The following is a 27,512-nucleotide window of genomic DNA, read 5'->3' as shown; positions in this document are numbered from 1 at the left end:
TATCCTTGAAAAAGTATATATATTGTTTGTCTTAATATGTATCTCTCAGTCTGTTGCATCTCTCTGACTCTCTCTTCCGAAGTTTACGCTATGGTTGTGAACCTTTCCTTCTTTATCTTCAAAGAAATCCTAAGTCCTAACCCTACGTCTGCTCCATAACATTTTCTTCTGTATAACCCTTTTGTTGTCACTGTCAGGTTGATTGAAGCGTTGAAAAATAATATATATATGGAGAAGTATCTGAGAGAAAACTTTGACGTTGAATCGAAGAACTCTTCCGATGAGGCCCTTAGGAGATGGAGATCCGCCGTCTCCATGGTCAAGAACCCTCGCCGCAGATTTCGCATGGTGGCTGATCTCGCCAAACGTGCAGAAGCCGAAAGAAAACGAAGAAAACTACAGGTTTCATTGCTTTATTTATTTATTTATATATATATATATATATTCACAATCGATCATTATGTTTCAGCTTTATAAAAAACCATGTTCATATCATAAACTGTAGATTTCATTCCCTTGATAACGAAAATGAATGGTTTTGTTTGATATATACATGCAAAAGTGTTTAAATATAAGTTCATGTTCAAGTTATACCTAGTATATACCTGTATGAAGCTGACAAATGTGAAAGTTTTATAATAAATGTTCAATAAAATATATTGAGCGGCCTCATGAACGGTGTGGCTTTTTGTTTGTTTGTTACTTTCTGTTTGGTTGTTGGGAAAAAGAATGGGAATGAGATGAAAAACGAGGTTTAGGATTTTTATGGTTTGTCTAGTTTTTGGTTTTTAGTTTTGAGTCTCTTGACGGAGGTGAATATGGGTGCAATGGTACAGTAGTGACATGGGTGGAGGGTTATAAACTTTTGAGTACCGGATTTTGATTAATGATGAAAAGATTTTAAGATGCGGAAAGTTTTACTTTTTGCACTAACATTTTCCCAGATCAAAACAGAGTTTTTGGTGGATTTCTGTTTGCATTTGGAGAAGTTGATCGTACAGTTTTCATGTTAATGATTGTCTGATTTGTATTTCATTTTACGGCCATAGATATTTAGGTTATCAATGACATTCAAATCAACACAGAAAAATAAAGACTTTGTGCAATTTCAGCTTAGTTTCTTGGATGGTGATGTGCTCATACTATTCGTTGTAGGGTGAAGAGTTGTTGTTCATTGTTTGATCAAAGACGTTTGACAGAACTGCACGAGACTTAATGCCTTATTGATTGGAATAGATAAAAGTCAAAAGAAATTTGAGAAAAGTCGTACAATATATACTCACAAGGAACAATGATAGAGTACAATTCCCATTGCCTAGTAATGTGGGAAATTATTTACTGCACCCAGTATATTATCTATTAAGTCGTCTTTTCACATGAAGAGGGTCTATTGTGCTTAAAATTCGTGTTTCAATGAGAAAAAATGCGTAATACATCATTATAATAGACAATGTCTATTATACACTTGTATACATTCGTACAATTGTGTAAACACACTAAAATCATGACTTTAAGTCATGTTTTTAAGTTCGAAATTGCAACTTATATCACGATTTCAGCCCCACATCATGTGCAATTGCATAATTTCTCAAAAAGTTAAGTGCGATTGTACGATTTTTGTACACGTTTCCTATTCAAGATGCTCTGGCGGTTAGGTCAAACAAATGGGTTATGTAAGAACATTGCTACCAAAGAACTTTCATACATCACTGCTCGTATCCCTTGAACAAGATCACGCGTTTTCATTCCTCTTTTTTGAAGTAGGACACTTCGTTTTTGTTTTCTCATCATTTGGCTCATTAGCTGCTCCAAATCGTTCAAAGTTTCTCATTTGGAGCAAAGTTTTAAGTAGACAAGTTGACATTGTTTATGCATGTGAATGTGAACTTTTTACTTTTTTTTATTTGTTTAAATACGAGGATGACTTATCTTAAAAAAAAGAAAAAGAAAAGGCTTTTGCATGCCAAAAATGACTTCCCTCTTAAATTGGTACACGGTATGATAAAAAAGTAGTTGCTTGTTCTCAAAGGAATGTAACTCATTGCTTCTGTAGATATTCATCTTATAAGTAAAAGAAATTCTAGTTTCAAATTTATTATTTGTCCTTTACTTTTAAGCAATCTGATGGTGATGGAATTCATTCAACTTCAGCAAATTTGTTTACCAATTTCCTAAAGTTGACTGGTAATTGGAAATTGCTAGCTTAATTAAGCAAGTATAACTATAATCTACAAGAAAGGGACACTTTATTTTTTTAATCTCTCTCATGATAGAATGATACACAAGATGGAATAGATCCTACATACTTGGAATTGATAACCAAGCTTTTGCATTTTTCTACACTTTGTTCATTTGGAAATACAGAGGGAATGTCCTGGTTATACTTTACTGCATGTAGTTGGCTTAGAGTCAAGTATATAACATGTCAGAAAAATCCCAATTGAAAAGCCAATACCGTGATCCAAAAAAACAGGTGCTTGACCATTATTTTATGGTATTTGTGATATTGCTCAATCTGAAATTGAATTACACAACTGTACATTAGAATAATAGATTGATACCTTGGATCTATAAAATGGAATTTACGGATCTAAATGTCTTGGTCTTCATGTTGTCACGTTTTACTTTGAAAACATTATCTCTTGATTCTTTATATGATACTTAAATAAACAAATTCATAGAACTTGCCCAGTGAAGTCATCACATCCATATGCATCAATTGGTCAGGGCTGTTCATTGGGCAGGCAATGTTGAATGACAAATGAAACTTGATGCTTTTAGTGTATATTCAAAGTTTTTAACAGTTTGGTACTTGAAAATATATAAAAATGTAAAGTGGATCCAATAGTGATAAAGTTGGTCAATACCAGATGCAATGTGTTGTTTTGTCTTAATTTGCAGAGATTTTACCAAGTGTTAGACCCACTCAAAACTTTTACAGTATTTGGTGCCATTTTCTTCTATGCTTCAAAAATGCTACCCACAACTTCATCTATGCTTGCGGCTGAAAATTCTTTCCTCTTCTGACCGCCATCCCATTTCCTTGAATTTCTTTGACAATATGAATTGCTTTATGGAGATTGACTTGGATCATTCTCAATCAGCACAGGGTTATTAGCTATTTGGGAAAATTTGTTTATATCATAAGGCAGACAAATATATAATGCATAACTGTAGTGTTGGTGATAAATATCATTATTGTTAGTAGTCCCAAAACTTTCTATGAAGTATTTTTCGGGTTTGTGGAAATGTTATAAGTTACTGTGAGTGCTGCATAGCAGCTGTCATGTATTCTTCTGTGGAAAGCTAGCTGCCGAAATGTGTGTTGGAATAGTGCTTGACTCTACATAAACCTAACAAACCAACATGTGTACGTAGGGGGTGGCAAAATAAACCCAAGCCCATTTATCCACCCAAATCCACCCACTCTAATTGAACTTAAACCCACCCAATTATTAGTTGGGTTAAATGGACATTAACTCAATTATACCCAGTGATTATTGGGTTTTAACTAAAAACTCATTAAACCCCATTTAACCTAAAACAATATACCCAAATTCAATCCAACCTAGCCATTCCTATATAAAAAAAAAAAAAGAATAAAACATAGCTTTTGATAATAAAAAATCTGGACTAAACAAATGAAAATTAACCATCCTGTGATTTTCTCGGTAACCAAAGAGAGTCCAAATATTTAAGAAATTTAAGAGAACATTTGAAACTCAAATATACAAATTCTCTTTCTTTTTGCCAGCATTTTCTCCCCAACTAAACAGAATATTACTCACAAAAAAAAAAACAATTAAAAAAAAAAGAATAAAATGTAGTTTATAATAACAAAAAATCTGGACTAAACGAGTGAAAATTAACCATTAGCCGTTTAGCTCGTTTTTGAAGCCTCTCTCCGACGCGCTCTTCACGGAGCCGGACTTGCCCGCATAGATCGGAGCGGCGCTTTGTTTGGCTTTGGCGATTGACGCTGCTTCGGACCTGGACCTGGCCAGGCTGGCGAGGATGTTGTTGAGGTTTGAGAAGTTGCTGAAATGCGAGAGCTTCAAGGCAAAGTCGGCGCTTCTTGCGCTGATTGTGAGCATCTCAGCCCCTCTCTCTCTCTCTCTCTCTCTCTCTCTCTCTCTCTCTCTCTCTCTCTAAACCCAAATCATTTTCTCTCTTTCTCTCAAGTCTCAACCCAGATACAAATATCTGATTTAAGATTTAAAAAATTAATTTAATTAAATTTTAAAAAATTATAAATTCAGAATTTTACTTTTAGTTTTCTGACGTGACTTTTTTTTAAAATTAAAATGTTGATGTGTCATTTAAAAAATGCAAACTAAAATATTTTGGTACTTTGGTCCTTTTCACTTTAGGGGTATTTTGGTAATTTTGATAATTGGGTAATTTGATGGACTAGGGTTTACCCATTATAGTTGGGTTGGGTTGGGTTTGGGATAGAAATAATTAATTAAATGGGTTTTTAATGGGTGAATGGGTTTTATATACCCAACCCAATTATGTCTAACCCAAACCCTCCCAAACCCACCCATTTGACACCCTATGTGTACGTGACAACATTGAATACAGGAGCACTCTTGGGTTTAGGCACAACAATTTTTTTTTATATTAAAACTCCCAAAATATCCCTATATATTTAGCCATTTATTTTAAAAGAGAGATTTAATAGTAATATTGTTATAAAATAATTCTTTTCATTTCCCTATATGTTACTCCCAAACAATGTTACTTATTTTCCATTCCTTTATTTTAAAACATTCAAATAAAGTTACTTAATTTCATTCTATTTTTTTTCTTTTACATTTTTTTCCTTGCTTAAGTACATTATATTCCTTTATGATCATTCTATTTTATTCAGTTTCATTCCCTTATGAACTCCTAAATGAAGCTTACTTATTGGCTCATGAATTTTGCAAGTACTCCAAACATTGCAATCTTTCCTTTTAGGCCAATGGGTGAGCTTAGACTAAGGCCTCTCTTGCCCTCTGAGCCACGCTCTCTCAAATTTTCTAATAGTTTTTCATATGAGATTGTACAACATAGATGTGAGAAAAGACAAAGTAAATGGCCCATTGATATTTGAGCTTGCTATAGCAAAAATGGGTTTAGCAAAAATGGACTTGACAATGATTTTCTTTAAAAATTAATAAATATAATATTGATATATTTTCCCTTTTATTTCATTTTCTTTACAAGTTTCTTTTGCGTTTAATAATTGATGATAGTTTTGATAATTTATTTATTTATTTTTATTTGAGAGTGTTCCTTAAAAAGTATGTTTTTTCCAAATAAGACCGACCATATATATATATATATATATATATATCATACCCCTACTAAATCTTGTAATTGAAAATTATTGATTTTCCAAATTAAATAAAGGGTTAAGTTAAAAAAATTATATATATTGTGTTTATTAACTTTTTAAAATAAACAATATTCCTTTAAAGTCACTAATAAAAGATTTAAAAGAATAGAAGGAATATTTGATATTTCAAATAGAGTCCCATCCATTTCCATATCCTTCATTAATTTTATATTTCATTAGTTTTTTCTTGGTGGGCAAAAGTAATTAAGATATGTATTTGCATGGAGTTGTATGTCACTGTTAACCACAAATAATAAAGAAACTTATCCATTACACACTGCTAAAATTAGTCCAACTGTTCTTTTCTTGGTATAATTATTGTATGTTTATCCATTGCACACTTCTAAAATTAGGCCACGTGTCCTTTTCTTGGTATAATTGGATTCAAATCCTCTAGATTTCTTAGGGTACTCTACCAAATAGATTTCCTTAAATCTTAACCATTCTTTAATGATTTAATGGTCTAAATTCTGCCATGTCAGCATTCCACTAACAATAATCTTAATTATTTTGTTTGCAACATTATTTTATTATTTTAAGAACATTGTTAGTAGAATGCTAACATGGTAGAATCTTGACCATTAAATCATTAAAGAGTGGTTAGGATTTAAGGAAATTTACTGGTAGAGTACCTTAAGAAATCTAGAGGATCTAAATCCACTTACTTCCTAGCCATATATTCTTTGCACTACTATGCACGTTAACATTGGGCTCCTCTGCTTCTTCATTACCTAATTGAGACCTACAGTGATTCGATGCAGATATTGAAAGGAAAGTATATATATTTATAATCCTTGTGTAATCCATTATCACACTTTGATTGAAAAAGCCGAAATGCTTTTTTTTTTTTAAGTAATTATTTATCTTATTAAAAAAAATCTTGATGGTAAAACTCCACATCACAAACTTTTAGTTTAGAAAGTTTTGTTAGAATTATTTTTTTGGTGATGAAAATTTTTCCATAATAAGAAAAAGGGAAATGCTAACAAGTGTCCTTAGAGCTCTAGTTAAGAATCCAATTAAAAAAAGTTTTTATGGGAAAAAAAAAAAAAACAATTAATGTTTTGACAGTTTTTTTCATTTCTTATAAAAATAATGTCAAAATTTTCCTAAAATGGATTGTTAACAAGTGTCCTAAGGGCACTCGTTAGCATGATCCTAAGAAAAAAGTTACATAGTAAAACATATATTGCCGTAAACACAAAAGCATGTAATATATATGATTGCCCTAATCATCAAATGGCTTGTCATTTTCATAGATTTGGATCTATGCTTATGTTTGATGACATAATAAAGCAAATAAAGCTTTTTTTTTTTGTGGGGGGGGGGGGGGGGGGGGTGCATTTCTTAATTAGTGGGCTAATTACATGCCTTGGTTAAGCTGACCTTTCATCACCAAGTTTGTTGACAATGCCAAATTTAGACAAACATGGATAATGTCTATTTTAATGAATCATCTGTTACTGCATATATGAAAGTAACATCAGCATGTTGTTAGGTTAATTTGAGTCTAATCACATTGAGGTTATGAAGTCAGGCCCACCTCAGATTCCTCCTTTTTTTTTGAAAAAAAAAAAGGATATAATGTTATTTTACAAACAACATCACTTAAACCATAAAGAAGACTTTAAAGTTCTATTAAAAAATAAAAAGAAAAAAAGAATAAGATGACTTCAAAGCATTGTTCTTAAATCCTAACTAGAATATAAAATAAATTCCACAACAAATTTAAAGAATTTTTTTTTATTTGCCTTTATCCGGTTGCTTTCGTCCACTAATATAAACACTATGTCCTAAATCTTTCCTTATTTTTTGGGTGAAGTGAGAATTCGAACTCTAGTTCTCTTAATAAAAGAGAGCAGGTTATACCACTGCATCACAAAACTACATTTTTTTTTTAATTTTCATTTTATTTAAAAATTTTAATGAAGCTATATTGTCCTTTGACTCCTTTCTTTTCTTTTCTTTTTTTTAATAGAAAATTGTCCTTTCTTATAGTATCATCGTTAGGTCAGGATTTTAATTTTTGGGGACCAAAGTGAGGTTATTAATGAATACAACGCATTACTGAAAAATTGTTTTGAGTAAGGAAAGGAATATACTTCAACTGAGGACTTGAAAGCCCACTAATATGGGTCCTTTTAGAATATGTAAGTGTCCATTTAAAACCGCTTCCATTGGCCCCTTTTTAAAAATGAGCTAACGCCACAATTGATTAGTGTAAGAGGCAACATTTGAGGGAGAAATATCTTGTGAGATGGGTTTATGCACTGCCTCTCTCACATATTATGGGTTATGTTATGAGGACATACATACGCATTAGCTCAATTAATAAAATCTCTTTTTGTCGAATAAAAACTTTGGAGTTTGAATTCTTTATATTCCGAAGCCAATTTGTGTCTTGACCTAATAATAAAAAATAATCATTATAGAGCAGAAGTCATAGGTTAAAATTTCATGATATGTCTAAAAAAAATGCCCTTAAAAGATAATTTTTTATCTGAGAAATCAGACATTAATGCCTTTTATTTTCCACGCATTCAGATCAGTTCAGCATTTGAGTCCATTTCTATTCCTTCAACCATCTTCCTTTGAATCCTGACATGAGGACAGGAGATGCCACATTACTATAAAAAAAAATGTTGTTGAACTTCAAGTAGGTAATGCTGTATTGCTATAGAAACAAATAGTCCATTGAAAGCACCAACTTTTGTTCCTAAGAAGATAAAATAAATTTCATAACCTTCAAATTTAATTAAAAAGAGGACTTTCTCAGCACCAAAGACCAAACCACACTCTACAACAGCATAGATAGTACTAGGATTCAATCATATATTTAAGTTCAATCATTCACATAGAAAGGGGCTAACTTGTTTCTTTCACTAATCCTCTCCATCCATCCAGGACCAAACCAACATAGAAAAATCACATAAACACACTTTATTTTAATCAAATTACAAAGCATTTGATAGTGATTTCTACTTTACCCAGAAAATGTAAAAGCTTTACAAACCCAAATTTATACCTATAGCTGAGCCTTTTGCCATAAAATTTGAGCACCAGAGCTCAAATGGGGTTAAAAAAAAAAAAAAAAAGCAATTATAAGAGACAATTGAGCAGAAGTAGCAAAATTAACATGCAAAGGAGACTTTTATTTAAGCGTGTTCATCCCAAAAATAAAATTTGTATGAAAAGCTATTTCCTTTTAAGCTTATTCATCCTAGAAATTTGATAAATAAAAAAAATTAGAAAAGAAAAAGCAAAATTAACATGCAACTGTGATTTTTCTTTAAAATTAAGGTCAGCAGTAAAATACTAAAATCACAAACCAGAAAAGCAAGAAGGGAAAAAAATAGAACATAAATTTTGAGAAATTGGCCAAAAAAAAAAAAATCTAAATTTCCTAATTACATTAACAGCAAAAACAATAAACGAATAACTTCTTTATCTTTGTTCAAGTCTTGTTCCCAAATCAAGGTACTGACAAAGCAAAATCAAGCATTACCTGATAATCAAGACTCAATTTCAATTTTAACTAGCATTTTCATTATCATTGGTCAAGAAAGTAAACTTCAATGGGGTAAAAAGCAATTCAACCATTTTTGTGATAATTAAGAGTAATTAAACAATAATTTCAGATTTGCAGTTTAATTATATAGGCTGTATAAAATCGAATTTAAGAATTGAAAAAAAAAATACAAAGATTGAAGGTTAGGTTTTTATGGAGACTAAGCAATTGGATTCATCAATGAACATATAGAAGATACCTAATCGGAGGGATTGGATTGGGGAAAGTGTGAATATATAGAAGATCTAGACGTAATAGTACCAGCATGGTGAATCTAAAGCAAAGAGAAATTAACCCAAGCCAAGAACTTTGTTTGTCGCTGAGAAAATAATAGAGAAATAGAAAGTTTTCTCAGTAGCAACTGAATAAGGAATGCAGAGAGAAAGAACCTGTGAGAAAATGTGACCACCAAGCCGATTGGGTTTCTGACGTGAGGTATAGCGAGAGCGAGAGCGAGAGTGAGAAAGAGAGCATGCAACGTACTTTGGCTTGTCAGATACTGTACCTTCCATATAATATGGTGTTACTTATTTTCAACAGTGGTAAATGACTGTTGATAAGAACTTTTTATCTATATAATTTTTTTGACCCCTTGTTTTCCACGGTGCTGAAACCTGAAGAAAAAGCTGAATTTTTTTTTTTTTTTTTCTAACCCTTATTTCAACAGTTATGTCAATCGTGAAAATAAATATGCTAATTGTCTTGCTTTTACAGTTTACTCCACAGCTGCATGTAACTGTAGAAAATTAAAGTTTTTATCAACAGTTTTTAGTAACAGTAGATAAAAACATGTTGAAAAAGCTCTTGTTTGTAGTGTCAGTAACTTTCATCTAATTCTAATACTATTGCCCTACAATCTTATTCATTTTGGGTTCACCAAGCAGCATGATCGAGCCCACTAAGAAACAAAGCCCACATATGGGCTTGCCTTTGTTTTTTTCCCATGACCGACAAGTGTTCCAGATTTCTAAGTCAAGATTATGAGTCCGTGTCCTCATAGAGTACTAGCCGTGTTTAGCAGGCTAGCAGCATAGCAGGGGCGGCTTGATGCATTTGGGGGCCTAAGGTGAAAATTGATTATCTTATTTAAATGCAAAATTACTACTAATTAACATGAACTACATAGAATTTTTTTTTTTTTTTGAATTTTTAAGACAAAAAAAATTTGACAAATTTTTTCATACTTGTTGATGTGGTAGATTGATAGTGGTAAGTAAAACAGTGGTGTTAGTGGTAGATTTAGATGAAAACTAGTAAAAGTTTGCTAATTAAACTCTTATTATTATTCTTTTTTTTTTAGAAGTGCAACATTTACAATATTTTTTACAACAAATCCTAGATTTTAAACTGCTTTTTGTTTTTATTTGAAAATATCACTATAATTATTTTTTTGCCATCAACAATAGGCTGTAATAACTTGCTACTTAGCATTAATTGTAAAAGTGTTGTGAAAAATATTGTGGACGACGTTGCATTTTTCTCTATTTTTTTATTTGTTTTTCATCTAATAAAAAAAATTATTTTATTTATTGATTATAAATAATCCTATTGGTTAAAATTTAGGGGCCTTTTTTTTACTTTGGGCCTTAGGCGGTTGCATTTTTTGCTCCACCATAGAGCCGGCCCTGCAGCATAGGGTTTTGCATATAAACGAGAAGAGATAGCAGTGTGATCAGTGAGAAGAAGAAAAAAAGTAGTGTGTTTGAGAGTAAAAAAAACAATCAGATTTTCTTTATCTAATAAATATACAAGAGAAGATTAATTTTGAGTTTCCTCTTGGAGAAAGTTTTTCTGATTGCTGCAATCATGGGGATATGCTGCATGTATTCAAAGTGAGTCAAGATCTCAGGTGAGTTCATATAAATTTTTAGAGCAATTGCATTAGTGCTTATATAATAATAAAAAATGATCTTATTTTAGTTAACTAAGCTCAAAATTCATCCATATTTATATAAAGCTTTGTAAAAATGTGTGATTGCTATATTTTTGAAAAGTGAGTAAATTCCTATGCTAAAATAGATTTTTTTTTTTTTTTTTTTTTTTTTTGCACGAAATGATACGAATGGTCTTAAAGAGAGATGTATTATTGTATTTGGTATAGATTTCAAGTAAGACATGCATAAAGGATATATATTGTAATTGATTTTATGACAGTGAATTTCTCATTCAAGGAAAAAGAATTTTTCACATATATTATTTATGTGTTCTTACTGATATTTTGACTTGATAATTTTGGTGATAATATTTTTGGGTGATTGATTAAAATTATTAGTTGATTTTCTTAATTAGCACAATATTAAATTTTGACCCAACACATACTAGTTTTGGTATTTAAGCTTTCAACTTCAACAATTTTCCTTTTGTCTTTTTTCCTTCCAGACCTAAAATCCTTTCCAGCCGTTTCCATTACCAATATACCTTTACTTCTTATGGTTCAATTTTGATAGAATTAGTGAATTCCTTATTGTCACTAATATGGTGGTCAATTGTCCTTTCCCAACCCGAATAATATCAATGCCCATGACCTAATAACATCTCTTGAGCTCCCAAGAGGCGGTGAAGATTCAAACAGCATATTATATATAATATATATTTTAATAGTTACAACTAAAAAGGGAAATTTGAATCCTGGATATATCTATTGAAATCACCAAAACATATCAGTTGAGTAAAAGGTTCATAATAATTCAAACGACATTTTTTATTTATATATATATATATATATATATGATATGTTTGTAAATGGAGGAATTTAAGGGCATTTAATATATACAATATACATTCCACCAAGGGATCTTGCTAATGAAGATTTAATCCTCATCATGTATGCACGTTGACAAAGTCTAAAAGTGAAACAAAATCTCTCAACATTTCAAAATACCCTTATTATGAGTTATAGTGAGTTACAATGGGTATGAGTATTTATTTTTTTTTTTAATTTTATTTTGACATATTGTAGGCTAACACCGCAATTTATTATGAAAAACTAAAAAAAATTGTGAGATTTTGTTTTTTTAGTAGAAGAGCTCAAGTATGATGTCTTTATAAAGTAAAGAATTTAAGGAAATTTTAAAAAATATATATTTTATACACTCATAATTTCATAAGTTTATACATTTACAATCTTTTTCATAAAGTTTCTATTAAAAAAATATTTTTCATAATTTTTGAGACAACATATTATAATTGGTATATAATAAAAGTTTATATTAGTAGTGAAAAATATAAAAATAATATTTCACTGATTACAACTTAGCTTTATGATTAAAGTTTTTATATCTTTTGTATCAATAACATTACACTCTATCAAAAAAGAAAATTACACATTTTCCTAACAAAAATAAAAAATTAAATTATACATTTGAATAACCGGTTTGTCTTTTGGATATGCATGAAAAAATTGACCAATTAAAATAGAATAGCAGATAGTGAATGGATTGAGATCTGGTACAGTTGTTAAATGTAATTTCCCTTAATCTCAATCCATAGTAGATATCACATCCGAACAAATAGGGACATAGAAATAGGATTGTTCTTCGGTTCTTTCTTCTTTTTATTTATTTATTTTTGAAAATATCAAGAGCAAACAATTTTTTTTTTTCTATATAAGAGAAAATGAATTTAAAACTTTTTTTTCTTTTTATTATTATTTATTTTTAGAAAGGAATTAATTTAAAACTTTTTTTTTGAGAAAAAATTAATTTAAAGCTTGAAAGTACCAAGATTGGCTCTGATATATATATAGATAGAATCCGTGGGCAAACCATAGTATCCTTGAAAAATTATATATATTGACTCTCTCTTCCATTTCCGAAGTTTACGCCATGGTTGTGAACCTTTCCTTCTTTATCTTCAAAGAAATTCTAAGTCCTAACCCTACGTCTGCTCCATAACATTTTCTTCTGTATAACCATTTTGTTGTCACTGTCAGGTTGATTGAAGCGTTGAAAAATAATATATATATGGAGAGATATCTGAGAGAAAACTTTGACGTTGAATCGAAGAACTCTTCCGATGAGGCCCTTAGGAGATGGAGATCCGCCGTCTCCATGGTCAAGAACCCTCGCCGCAGATTTCGCATGGTGGCTGATCTCGCCAAACGTGCAGAAGCCGAAAGAAAACGAAGAAAACTACAGGTTTCATTGCTTTTATATATATATATATATATATATATATATTCACAATCGATCATTATGTTCCAGCTTTATAAGAAACCATGTTCATATCATAAACTGTAGATTTCATTCCCTTGATAACGAAAATGAATGGTTTTGTTTGAGATATATATGCAAAAGTTTTTAAATAAAAGTTTGTGTGGTATGAAGCTGACAAATGTGAGAGTTTTATAATAAATGTTCAATAAAATATATTGAGCGGCCTCATGAACGGTGTGGCTTTTTGTTTGTTTGTTTGTTACTTTCTGTTTGGTTGTTGGGAAAAAGAATGGGAATGAGAGGAAATACGAGGTTTAGGATTTTTATGGTTTGTCTGGTTTTTGGTTTTTAGTTTTGAGTCTTTTGACGGAGGTGAATATGGGTGCAATGGTACAGTAGTGACATGGGTGGAGGGTTATAAACTTTTGAGTACCAGATTTTGATTAATGATGAAAAGATTTTAGGATGCGAAAAGTGTTACTTTTTGCACTACCATTTTCCCAGATCAAAACAGAGTTTTTGGTGGATTTCTGTTTGCATTTGAAGAAGTTGATCGTACAGTTTTCATGTTAATGATTGTCTGATTTGTATTTCATTTTACGGCCATAGATATTTAGGTTATCAATGCCATTCAAATCAACACAGAAAAATAAAGATTTTGTGCAATTTCAGCTTAGTTTCTTGGATGGTGATGTGCTCATACTATTCGTTGTAGGGTGAAGAGTTGTTGTTCATTGTTTGATCAAAGACGTTTGAGAGAACTGCACGAGACTTAAATGCCTTATAGATTGGAATAGATAAAAGTCAAAAAATTTGAGAAAAGTCAAACAATATATACTCACAAGGAACAATGATAGAGTACAATTCCCATTGCCTAGTAACGTGGGAAATTATTTACTACACCCAGTATATTATATATTAAGTCATCTTTTCACATGAAGGGGGTTTATTGTGCTTAAAATTCGCGTTTCAATGAGAAAAAATGCGTAATACGTCATCATAATAATAGGCAATGTCTATTACACACTTGTATGTTTTCGTACAATTGTGTAAACGCACTAAAATCATAACTCTAAGTCATGTTTTCAAGTTCGAAATTGTGACTTATATCACAATTTCAGCGCCCACATTATGTGCGAATGCATAATTTCTCAAAAAGTTAAAGTGTGATTGTACGATTTTTGTACACGTTTCCTATTCAGGATGCTCTGGCGGTTCGGTCAAACAAATGGGTTATGTAAGAACATTGCTACCATGTCTTTGTCTTAGGATTTTATAGGTGCCGACCATTAATGGTGTATACGTGTGCTTAAAGTTCTTAGAGAACTTTCATACATCACTGCTCGTATCCCTTGACCGAGATCACGCGTTTTCATTCCTCTTTTTTGAAGTAGGACACTTCGTTTTTGTTTTCTCATCATTTGGCTCATTGGCTGCTCCAAATCGTTCAAAGTTTCTCATTTGGAGCAAAGTTTTAAGCAGACAAGTTGACATTGTTTATGTGAATGTGAACTTTTTACTTTTTTATTTGTTTAAATACGAGGATGACTTCTCTTAAAAAAAGAAGAAGCTTTTGCATGCCAAAAATGACTTTCCTCTTAAATTGCTACATGGTATGATAAAAAAGTAGTTGCTTGTTCTCAAAGGAATGTAACTCATTGCTTCTGTAGATATTCATCTTACAAGTAAAAGAAATTCTAGTTTCAAATTTATTATTTGTCCTTTACTTTTAAGCAATCTGATGGTGATAGAATTCATTCGACTTCAGAAAATTTGTTTACCAATTTCCTAAAGTTGACTGGTAATTGGAAATTGCTAGCTTAATTAAGCAAGTATAACTATAATCTACAAGAAAGGGACACTTTATTTTTTTAATCTCTCTCAGGATAGAATGATACCCAAGATGGAATAGATTCTACATACTTGGAATTGATAACCAAGCTTTTGCATTTTTCTACACTTTGTTAATTTGGAAATACAGAGGGAATGTCCTAGTTATACTTTACTGCATATAGTTGGCTTAGAGTCAAGTATATAACATGTCAGAAAAATCCCAATTGAAAAACCAATACCGTGATCCAAAAAAACAGGTACTTGACCATTATTTTATGGTATTTGTGATATTGCTCAATCTGAAATTGAATTACACAACTGTACATTAGAATAATAGATTGATACCTTGGATCTATAAAAGGAATTTACAGATCTAAATGTCTTGGTCTTCATGTTGTCACGTTTTACTTTGAAAACATTATCTCTTGATTCTTTATATGATACTTAAATAAACAAATTCATAATACTTGCCTAGTCAAGTCATCACATCCACATGCATCAATTGGTCAGGGCTGCTCATTGGGCAGGCAATGTTGAATGACAAATGAAACTTGATGCTTTTAGTGTATATTCAAAGTTTTTAACAGTTTGGTACTTGAAATATATAAAAATGTAAAGTTGGTCAATACCACATGCAATGTGTTGTTTTGTCTTAATTTGCAGAGATCTTACCTAGTGTTAGACCCACTCAAAACTTTTACAGTATTTGGTGCCATTTTCTTCTATGCTTCACTAATGCTACCCACGACTTCATCTATGCTTGTGGCTGAAAATTCTTTCCTCTTCTGACCGCCATCCCATTTTCTTGAATTTCTTTGACAATTATGAATTGCTTTTTGGTGACTGACTAGGATCATTCTCAATCAGCACAGGTTTATTAGTTATTTGGGAAAATTTGTTTATATCATAAGGCAGACAATTATACAATGCATAACTGTAGTGTTGGTGATAAATATCATTATTGTTAGTAGTCCCAAAACTTTCTATGAAGTATTTTTCGGGTTTGTGGAAATGTTATAAGTTACTGTGAGCACTGCATAGCAGCTATCATGTATTCTTCTGTGGAAAGCTAGCTGCCAAAATGTGTGTTGGAATAGTGCTTTTTTTTTGGGTGAAAACTGATTGATATTCATATTAACTAAACATCAAAAACAGGTCTTGGTCATAACCTATTAAAGTACAAGCCATTCAAATCATTCTCAAAAACAGAAACAATGACCACAGGCAGACTTTGAAAATAAATTAAATCTGAGTTGTTGCTAATCTCCATCCTAGCAAAGCTGTCTGCACATTTGTTGGCCTCCCTATAGTAGTGATTGACTTGAAGCCAGCTGAAACGAGTCATCAATAGTGTGCAGTCATCCAAGATCGGAGATATGACATTGTTAACATAGTCAGCATTAAGTAAGGCATCCACAATTGCTTTGGCGTCTAATTCTACTACTAGAGAAGATATGTTTAAATTGCTGCATAACATCAAGCCATCTCTAAGCCCCCACAGTTCCACCTCAAAGTTGGTTGTGACCCCGATCCTCCTCGTGAAACCTGCTATCCAAATGCCTTCTTCATCCCTCACAACACCCCCATAGCCCGCCATACCTGAGCTTTCAATAACTGATCCATCAGTGTTTAGTTTTTTCCAGCCTCTCAGTGGTCTTTCCCATCTAATCCGTTGAATTGATTTTTTAGTGAGAGCTCTTGGAGAGGCAGCACAGTGAACATACTCTGTGACCTGCTTAAGGATATCTGCTGTAAAATTTGGGCTCATATTCTTCCCCCTAAACAATAAGTGATTCTTACTCTTCCAAATGAGCCATACCACAAAGGGAAATACAACCCTCCATGGCATGTTGACCGAGGTGGCCACCTTGTTCTGACTACCATTATAATTAATCCAAGTCTAAAGATTACTTTCCCAAAAAACCCGATCCCCTACCTTAACTCCTAGCTTCCTCCAAACAAGTCTGACCCGAGAACAATCCCGAAGCATATGCAACACTGTCTTCGCTTCCTCTTGGCAAATAGGGAAACTATCCTCCTCTACAACTCCTCTCCTTGCAAGGCAAGCCTTCACTCCAATACTGTTGTAAGCACACTGCCATAAAAAAGACTTTATACGTGGGAGCGTATCTACTTTCCATATCCACTTACTTTCGAATTGGGATTCAGCATCAAACCCCTCAGCTAATTTATAAGCACTCTTCAACTTGAATTTACCTTGAGGAGATTCAAACCAAGCCAAAACATCTTTACCTCTCCCTGTAAGTGAGATCGGGGTAGCTTGAATGACTTGTTTAATGTCTAAAGGAAGCTCAAAGGGGATCTTGCTCCAATCCAAGCCGGTATCCACAAGGAACTCTCTAATTTCCAGCTGATTTGCTTCCCAAGTCAGAGGGCCTTGGATCATGTTTCTGAGAGGCCCTTTGCTAGTCCAATTACTGTGCCATACCTTTAAACTGCTCTCCCTACCCACCATCCATCTGCTTCCTTTGCTAAACGTCTCCATTCCTTTTTTAATTGCTTTCCATGTTGCCAAGCAAGGGAGCTTATTGGCATTAGTATTGTTCAATCTTCTTGGCGAGCAATATTTCTTCATTAGCACTTGAGCCCAAGGCGCCTCCTTCTCTGCATGCAACCTCCAGTTTAACTTAGCTACTAGAGTTGTATTTCTTCCTCTTGCTTACTGCAATCCTAGCCCCCCTTCTTCTTTAGTCTTGGTGACTTTCTGCCAGCCAACCTAGTGGATTTTTTTCCCCACTTCAGAAGACCCCCATAAGAAGTTTCGATTAACCCTATCAATACCATCCAAAACTTTGCAAGGCAATTGGGATCATTGCATCACATAGGCTGGAACTGATGTAGAGGAAGCTTGGATGAGCATAGTACGACCAGCTAGAGACAACACATTTGCCTTCCACCTTGCTAGTTTTTGTTTCACTCTATCCAATATGTAGTTGTAGTCCCGGGAAGAAGACCCTGGCTGTTTTAGGGGAATGCCTAAATACTTCCCAAGGAAAGGAGTGGTTGTGAACCCTAATATATCACTTAATGACTCCCTAGTGTCCCTATCCACATTAGGGGAGAAATACACCCTAGATTTGGCATCACTTGCTGTTTGACCTGAAACCCTGCAAAAGTGATCAAGAGCCTCCCTAATAGCCAAACAGTTCACATAATCCGCTTTGGCAAAGAAAACAAGATCATTCGCAAAGAAGAGATGTGAGAAGGTTGGCCCACTTTGAGATGCCTTCATTGGATTCCAAAGCTTCGCATTGCACTTCTCTTCTATGAGTTGACTAAGAAAATCCATACACAAAATAAACAAGTACGGGTATGGGTCGCTTTGTCTAATACCTCTAGAGGGGAAAATTGGATCAAGGAAGGTTCACTCTAATAAGCATCTCCCTTATAAAGCTCCACTCAAGCTTGTCATATGCCTTCTCCAAGTCTATCTTCAGGGCCATGTATCCTACCCTTCCTTTTTTCCTCGCAATAGTTTAGATGATCTCTTAGACTATAATGGCATTATTAATCCCTTTCCTCCCTCGCACAAAAGTCGTTTGAAGAGATGAGATCAATTTCCCCAACAAATGTCTCAACTTTGCTACAATGATCTTCGTCACAATCTTATAAACCGTATTGCACAAGCTGATTGGCCTGTAATTCCCTAAGGTTTCAGGCCCTTGAATCTTCGAAATAAGAGCTATATTGGTTCTATTAATCACCTCCGGAATTTTCCTAGCCACAAACACTTTCTTGACCTCCTCAATCACAGAGTTGCCCACTATTAGACAAAATTTTTGGTAAAACCCCGCATGAAGCTCATTTGGGCTTAGGGCCTTAAAGGCTTTAAGGGACCACAAAGCTTGTTTTATCTCCTCAACAGTAACCTCCCCAATAATGCTGATTTTTTCTTCTTCCGTAAGTCTAGGCTACCATTGGGTATTGAAGGGGCTGCCTTGCAAAGCACTTACCAGAGAAGTTGTATACAATTCACCGAACCTAGCCCTAATAAAACCTTTGATATCATTTTCCTCAAACATCCACTCCCCAACATTATCTTTAATCTCCAAAATCTTATTTCGCTTCCGTCTTACCAAAGTTGACACATGGTAGAAAGCAGTGTTTCTATCCCCTTGTATCATCCAGTTAACCCGAGACTTCAAAGCCCAAATCTCTTCTTCCTGCTTCAGAACCATATCCAATTCCCCCTAGAGCTCCCTTTCTAAATTCAGCAAGAAGCTTCAAGGCCTGACCGAAATTGATCGCTGGATTCCATTCAATCTTGCCATAATATTTTTCTTCCTATTGAATACATTCCTAAAGTGAGTTTTGTTCCAATGGGCAACATCCTAAGAAAATTTTCAGTTGTCTCAACCAACCCTCCCGTTTAATTCCAAGCTTCTACCACAACATTTGGAAACATTGGATCCGAGAGCCAACAAGTCTGAAATTTAAAGGGTCTCTTATTGGTATTCGACCTCCTAGGCAACATCTCCATCAACACTGGGCAATGATCAAAATGGCACCTTGTGAGGTGCGTGACTCTGGCTTCCGGAAACATAAGGCACCAGCTGGGATTAACAAAGAATCGGTCAATCCTTTCCTGAATCAAAGCTTGGACTTCTCTTTTATTTGTCCAAGTGAAGTGCGGCCCCAAAAATCCGATATCTATCATATTGCATTTATCAAGGCATTCTTTAAAAAGCAAAGCTCTGTTCACATTCATTGCTTGCCCCCCAAATTTATCATCCTTCAATAGTGGCTCATTGAAATCACCAACTAATACCTAAGGCATGTTATGTAAATTTACTACTTGCATTAAATTATTCCACAATATTTGTCTTTCGGCGCTCCTAGGACTAGCATAAACAGCAAAGAATAACCAACTAGAGTTAGAAGGGTGTACCTTAACCATCACATGAATCTCCTGTTCAGTGTTGGCAAGGGATGTAACCTCCAACATATCTGAATTCCACAAAACCCATAGGCCTCAAGCATAGCCTATAGTCTCTGTGTGAATGGCTCCATCAAAGGGCAGCTTGTCAGTAATCTCCTTAGCTCTCTCTCCCCCAATTCGGGTTTCCATCACCACCAACATTGCTGGGTTATAATTCTGAACTAACTCCCTAATATGACTCTGAAAAGACGGCTTTAGAGAGCCCCTGCAATTCCAAGCTATAATATTCATCAGATGACAGTTGGTTTGGAGTGGATCACTTATCAAAAGGCAGAGTCCAATTGACCTTCACCCTCAAACTCCATTCTGTCCGTAGCATCAGCACCACATATAGTTGCAAAGCTACCATCTCCGTCACTTGGCCTAGCGCATGAAGATTGAAAACCACTATCAGGTAAAGCACTTGAATCACCTTCTATGCTGGCTTGTTCCCCATCTTCCACACCTTTTTCAACATGCCGTCGAACCACCCCATGACCCGCGTTGAACATACCCTGCTTTCCAATATCTCTACATACTCTTCGCCCAAATTCATGCTCCATCTTTAACCGACCCAGTGCTGCGAATTGAAACTCAGCAAAGATTTCTGTATGAGCCCCTCCATTTTGGTTAATTTTTTCTTCACTAGCTTGGACTGACTTTACTTGAGCTCTACCCACGGCGCTACCAGAAACTTCAAGATGTGCCCTTGCACAGGCATGAGCTTTCTTTCCCCTAATTGTGTCTCTCGTATTGGGCTTGAATGAACTCGGGCTTACTAATATCCCCTTAGCCTCTCCCCCATATAAACCCAATTGAGCCTGAGACTTTTCCTTGTCCACCTTACTTACACTTTGGATCACTCTTTCCAATTGGGCTTTCTCAACAACTCTTAAGGGGGAAAGCTTCCTCTTCACCTCCCTTTGAGGCCCAACATGGCCCACTTCATTCCCTGAAGGCTTACCATCTCTCCATTCAACTCTATCTCTGCTTTGGTATCCCACTCCCTTCCATTTGTCATGTACTACCGTGGGACCACCATTCCTTTGAGTTTTTGTCCCATTTCTCTTACGTGTTACCACCACCCATGGCCCGTACTGATCTTCCTGCACATTCCCATTGGCGTTCTCCTGCATGCTAATGCTGGGTCCCGCTTCTGTCCTTGTGGTGTCAGCTTCATGCATACCTCATGCCTTATCACTCCTATCAACAGTTTCCTCCCTATTTGAGCTCTCCTGTGATGGATCACGGTGTAGAGGACAGTGGTGTAAAGAATATGGGCAAGCCTCTCGTCGATAGCCCACCCTTCCACAGCCAAAACAGAGCCTTTGGATGCCTTTATAGCTCACTGGTTGCTAGAGCTTCCCAATGAGGAAGGTCGTGATAAAGGGTTTATCGACATTTATTTGCACACACAATCGAGCAAACCTTGCTCTAGACTCCTCCGCCGTGTGCGTGTCGATTCTTAGCACGTTCCCAATCAACCTTCCTATCTGAAGGAGAGCCTCTACATTATAATATTCAATTGGTAACTAGTTCAACCTTATCCAGACTATGATGGAAGACACATTGGCCAACTCCGGTTTGAAATTTGACTCTCACTATCTGATTGAGAGGAAGTGTCCACTCATGAACCATGGACCTTTATTAAGAACATTCTCATAATCTTCCCTCAGTGATAATCTGACTAAGAAAAAACCAAATCCTAACCTAACACAATCCAGCCTCCTTGCTGGTTTCCACAAGGATAGCATCTTTGCTTGAAGAAAGCTAAAACCCATGTCTCTCCCATAAACCTTAACTATAAGTGCTTTGGCCTAGGGATTCCGGATTTGCTGTTTGAAATCTTTCGAGAACCTGACTGCAGCGAATCCCTCTCTAAGAGTTTCTACCTCGTCATTAGACCCCTTATCATCATCCATGGCTTCACCGAGGTTGAAAGCTTGCATGAATGCGCCTAGTATCTCTCCTAAAAGCTTGTCTCTGAATGAGCCTTGGTTGTTCCATCCTCCCAACCTATGACTCGGAGATGAAGACCCCGACCCCTGGCCTCTTTCCATCTCCACAATACAATCATTCTTAACTTTTTTCGTGCTTTTTCCTTGCGTGAGAGCGATAGATCTTCGTGAGTCATAGCCATAAGCAGAAAGCCTAACGACGCGAGGGAAAATTTTAAAGTTCTTGGAATAGTGCTTGACTCTACTCAAACCTAACAAACCAACGTGTGTACATGACAACATTGAATACAGGAACCTAACTAAACAAAGCACTAATATAACATTGAATGCTTGAACTTTTTTGTTGTTTCATTTTTTGGTTCCTGTTGTGCTTAGCTAAGCCCCTAGATTGAGGGACTTCTATTTTACTTCTAATACAAAAGGTTGAGCTTTGATGCGATGGTAAGTGCCTTCCATCAAAAGCGATAGGTTGCGGGTTCGAGCCCAAGAATCAATCTCTCCAATAAATTCGGAGTAAAGTTGCTTACCATGACCTCTCCTAAACCCCGAAAAAGAGCTTTGTGCATTAGCTATAACTTTTTTTTTTTTTTTTTATGAGAAATTTGAGAAAAGAAGCAGCAGATTTTATAACCTTTTATTAAGTACCAGAAAATAAGAATAAGTAAATTAATTACTAGGTCTTGGGCAAGATTATAGGATTAGTGCAGATGACCATAGTCTAGAAGTATTTTTCGCAAAACATAACTAAGACTAGCCATACGTTTTGATATTTCCGGCAGAAGACATAAAACTAAATTTAAAATGGTAAAAACTCTCTCATAGTTGTGCTCCATTGTTTATGAAAACCTAGAATAAGTCTATAAATACTTTAAATGGACGAAAACCATGTCAAATCAGCAATCCAAGTACCAAACATACTATGCCTTGTTTATGTACATGCACGTGGACTTTGCTAATCTCATCATGCTTATGTTGATATTAGCAGAAGCTAGAGCATAATTTTGATAATCAGGATAAGGCTGTGGAACTATGTTAATTACAAATAGAGTTGCTATGACAGTATCCAATACATATTCTCAACCGCATGCATCATGTAGCTTAAATTTTATGTACAATACCAAATGCTGCATAAATTACATTCCTTTGCTAGAGACTTGTCATGCTCTCATTACTCTCTTATACTACTTGTGGCCAGGAAAAGATACGAGTAGCTGTTTATGTGAACAAGGCAGCACTGCAGTTCGTTGGCACTATAGATGGTATTAAATGCACTGTAGTATTGTAACATCTAATTCATCCAAAATTCTATATCATTTCTCAACTATATATATATTTTTGCCTCATGCAGATAAGAAAACTCATTACAAGCTCTCCAATGAGGTCAAGGATGCTGGTTTTGGCATTGAACCTGATGAACTGGCATCCATTGTTCGAACCCATGATAGCAAAGGTTTGGTAAGTCATGGAGGACTTGAAGGATTAGCAAGAGAGCTCTCTGTGTCTTTAAAGGATGGTGTTGTTTCAAGCGACATACCTCTCAGGCAAAATATATATGGTTTAAACAGATATGTTGAAAAACCTTCTAAGAGTCTCTGGATGTTTGTCTGGGATGCACTACATGACTTAACTCTAGTTATTCTCATGGTTTGTGCCGTGATTTCTATAGGTGTTGGAATTCCTACTGAAGGTTGGCCAAAGGGTATGTATGATGGGGTAGGAATATTACTTTGTATATTCTTAGTAGTGCTTGTCACTGCAATAAGTGACTACAGGCAGTCTTTACAATTTAGGGACTTGGATAAGGAAAAGAAAAACATAATTATTCAAGTCACCAGAGACGGATGTAGACAGAAGGTTTCAATCTATGATTTGGTGGCTGGTGATGTTGTTCATTTATCTATTGGAGATCAAGTTCCTGCAGATGGTGTTTTCATTTCGGGCCACAGCTTATCAGTGGATGAATCTAGTTTGTCAGGTGAGAGTGAGGCAGTGAATGTAACCCAAGAAACGCCTTTTCTTCTGGCAGGTACCAAAGTGCAAGATGGGTCTGGTAAAATGCTAGTGGCATCAGTTGGTATGAGAACAGAATGGGGAAGATTGATGGTTACTCTAAGTGAAGGGGGAGATGATGAGACACCACTGCAGGTGAAGCTTAATGGAGTTGCAACCATTATTGGGAAGATAGGTTTGGCTTTTGCTGTGCTAACATTTTTAGTTCTGACTGGAAGGTTTTTAGTGGTTAAGGCACTTCAAAATAGGATCACAGTGTGGTCTGGTAGTGATGCACTGAAGCTTTTAAATTACTTTGCTATTGCTGTGACTATACTAGTTGTTGCAGTGCCAGAGGGACTACCACTGGCAGTGACACTAAGTCTTGCCTTTGCCATGAAAAAACTAATGAGTGATAAGGCACTTGTGAGGCATCTCTCTGCATGTGAGACAATGGGTTCTGTGAGTTGTATTTGCACGGATAAAACAGGAACATTGACAACAAATCATATGGTGGTGAATAAAATTTGGATATGCCAAAAAACTACTGAGATAAATAGTAGAGGAAGTGAGGATGTACTGAATATTTCACTTTCAGAAAAAGTTCTTAACCTCCTTCTGCAGTCGATATTTCAGAATACTAGCTCAGAGGTTGTCAGAGGGAAAGACTTAAAGAAAAACATCATAGGTACTCCAACCGAGACTGCACTAATGGAGTTAGGCATGCTTCTTGGAGGTGATTTTAATGCTTATCGTGAAGAGGATAACATAGTGAAAGTTGAGCCTTTCAATTCAAATAAAAAGACGATGTCTGTGCTTGTGGCTCTTCCTGGAAGTGGTGGATTTCAAGCATTCTGCAAAGGTGCATCAGAAATAATTTTAAAAATGTGTGACAAGATTGTTAATGCTGAAGGGGAAGCCATCCCGCTATCTGAAGAACAGAGAAAGGACATCACAGATGTCATAAATAATTTCTCTTGTGAAGCTCTACGAACTCTTTGCTTGGCCTTCAAGGATATAAAAGACATTTCTAGTGCAGATAGCATACCTGAAGATGGTTATACATTAATATCTGTTATTGGAATTAAGGATCCTGTGCGTCCTGGGGTAAGGGAAGCGGTTGAGACTTGTTTAGCTGCTGGGATTACCGTGAGGATGGTCACTGGTGATAATATTAATACTGCTAAAGCCATTGCTAAGGAATGTGGTATCTTGACAGAAGATGGTATAGCAATAGAAGGGCCAGATTTCCGCAATAAGAGCCCACAGGAGATGAAGGAGATAATCCCTAAACTTCAGGTTTTATAGTTGATTAATGAACTTTTCTTGAACTCTCAAGTAGCAGAAGTTTCTGTGATTGCTTATATTATGCGTGTAGGCAATGCCTCAGTTTCTATAATTGCTTATATTATTTGTGTAGGTAATGGCTCGATCACTGCCTTTGGATAAGCACACCCTAGTAACCCATTTGAGGAATGTGACTAAAGAAGTTGTGGCAGTGACAGGTGATGGGACCAATGATGCTCCTGCATTGCATGAGGCTGACATTGGACTCGCTATGGGTATAGCAGGAACAGAGGTTCGTTCGAGACCTGATTTTATCATATGCAACATTTGTTTCTTATGTTACTTAGATCAGTTACCTTAGTTTGGTTGTTTGTTCCAATGAAATGTTCTGTGATCGCTGATAGTTGGCCTTGAATGTTAAATTGTTCTAGCAAGTGTTTTGTTATCTTACTTTCAAAAGATGTGATTGCGTCTAAGATTATTGATTGAATAGACAAGTAACATCGAAGTATGGAACTTTTATTGGCTGAGGAATCTGTCAAAGTCTATAAGGAGGATTTTTCATTTTCAACACTAAATAAATCATATAAGCAAATATACGTGCTCGATATTACCACATCAGTTTCTATCTATTATTGGTAGCTAAGCATCTTCTGCTTATATTGCATTCTTGCAGGTAGCAAAAGAAAATGCAGATGTTATCGTAATGGATGATAACTTTTCCACTATAGTGAATGTCGCAAGATGGGGTCGTTCAGTTTATATTAACATTCAAAAGTTTGTACAATTCCAGTTAACAGTTAATGTTGTTGCTCTCATGCTCAACTTCATCTGTGCATGCGTTTCGGGTGAGTCCTATGGTGCTAAGCTTTTAGACATTCAACTTCTACTTTTTTGTTGGTTACTCTATGTCTTCATTCAATGCATATGGCTAATAAATCTTTTGAAATAAATTTCAGGCTCCACTCCTCTCACAACCGTACAAATGCTTTGGGTAAACTTAATCATGGACACTCTTGGCGCCTTGGCACTGGCTACAGAACCCCCACATGAGGGGTTGATGAAAAGACCCCCAGTTGGGAGGGATGTAAAATTCATCACCAGGATCATGTGGAGGAATATTGTCGGACAGAGCATCTTTCAAATTCTTGTCCTTTTGATTTTTCAACTTAAAGGGGAGCAGCTTCTAAAGCTCACTGGCTCAGATGCTGATTCCATTCTCAAAACATTCATATTCAACTCCTTTGTGTTTTGCCAAGTATGGAAGCAGCCTTTACCTCTATTTTCCATTGAAGCACATGCATTGTGCACATTTGCACTATCTACACCACATGTTATCCCATTTTTGTGTTTTATATTGGTTAACACATTTTGTTTTCAAAATTCTGTAGTAGATAGTTTTAGTTTGCCTTTTGCTTGTCTTCATAGTTTTCAGATGCTGATAACTCATTCAGCTTAAGAAATCCATCATAGAATTGCTAATTCCTAGACTTGTTGCATTTTGTTATGTGATCTCTCTGTTGCCGTCACATGTGCTATCTGATTCAATACCAACAAGCCAAGGATGCATTACAATAAAACATTCCATCTTACTATAGCCAGAACCATAAAACATTCACTTTTCCATTTTTAGTACCGATTAAACAATGACTTATGTTGCTTTTCTTTCTTTTCTATCCTATATTTTAGGTATTCAATGAGATAAACAGCCGCGATATGGAGAAGATAAATGTTTTCCGTGGCATCTTTGACAGTTGGATTTTTTTGATTGTCATTATCTCCACAGTAGCATTCCAATTCATAATAGTCGAATTTTTAGGCACTTTTGCAGATACCGTGCCACTTAGCTGGGAATTGTGGTTAGCCAGCATCTTAATTGGAGCTGCAAGTTTAATTATCGCTGTTGTCCTGAAGTGTATTCCTGTTCGAGAGAGTAAGCTCATTGTTGAACATCATGATGGTTATGAACCACTCCCTACAGGTCCAGAGCTGGCATGAAAGACTAAGATGGAGTTTGTAAAGCATTTAGTGTGCATTTGGATACCGCTTATTTTGCTGAAAACTGAAAACTTATTACTGAAGATAATAAAAATAATAATTTCTAAGTTACTGTTTATTGTTGAAAACACTGTTCAGCACTGTAGCTTTGCCTTAATGCTAGTGGCGACTCCAAGAATATTTTTTAGAGGGGTCATTCAAATTCGTGTTGAAGAGGTTGATAAGGAGCTCTTAGTAAATAATTTTTTTTTTTCATTTTGATTATTATGATAATATTGATGAGATCTTTCATAACCTATGATCCAAATGAAGATTTTTTTAATTCAACACGAGTTCGTTTAGATAATAAATCTTAGGTAGAAGATAAATCTTGCAGTATATGTGACTTTCTTATCAAAAATTA

General features: G+C 35.0%; 1 protein-coding gene across 4 annotated transcripts; it reads left to right on the top strand.

Moving 5' to 3' along the window:
- Nucleotides 1-27,333, top strand: LOC126723758 (calcium-transporting ATPase 4, plasma membrane-type-like). Of its 4 annotated transcripts, none has more exons than XM_050427546.1 (8): nucleotides 1-93; nucleotides 198-402; nucleotides 23,031-23,094; nucleotides 23,184-25,123; nucleotides 25,245-25,403; nucleotides 25,788-25,959; nucleotides 26,071-26,369; nucleotides 26,801-27,333. In XM_050427546.1, the coding sequence occupies exons 2-8, from the start codon at nucleotides 229-231 to the stop codon at nucleotides 27,107-27,109; spliced, it is 3,117 nt and encodes a 1,038-aa protein (XP_050283503.1). In that variant the 5' UTR covers nucleotides 1-93; nucleotides 198-228; the 3' UTR covers nucleotides 27,110-27,333. The 4 variants fall into 4 exon arrangements, with proteins under 4 accessions (XP_050283503.1, XP_050283500.1, XP_050283499.1 ...); XM_050427542.1 differs by lacking the exons at nucleotides 1-93; nucleotides 198-402 and adding exons at nucleotides 10,638-10,800; nucleotides 12,883-13,087; XM_050427545.1 differs by lacking the exons at nucleotides 1-93; nucleotides 198-402 and adding exons at nucleotides 12,704-12,778; nucleotides 12,883-13,087.
- The last annotated feature ends 179 nt before the right edge of the window (nucleotides 27,334-27,512 follow it).

The sequence above is a fragment of the Quercus robur genome, chromosome 4 (genome assembly GCF_932294415.1).
Source record: "Quercus robur chromosome 4, dhQueRobu3.1, whole genome shotgun sequence".
NCBI classification, from domain to species: domain Eukaryota; kingdom Viridiplantae; phylum Streptophyta; class Magnoliopsida; order Fagales; family Fagaceae; genus Quercus; species Quercus robur.
This window is presented reverse-complemented; position numbering and strand designations above follow the sequence as displayed.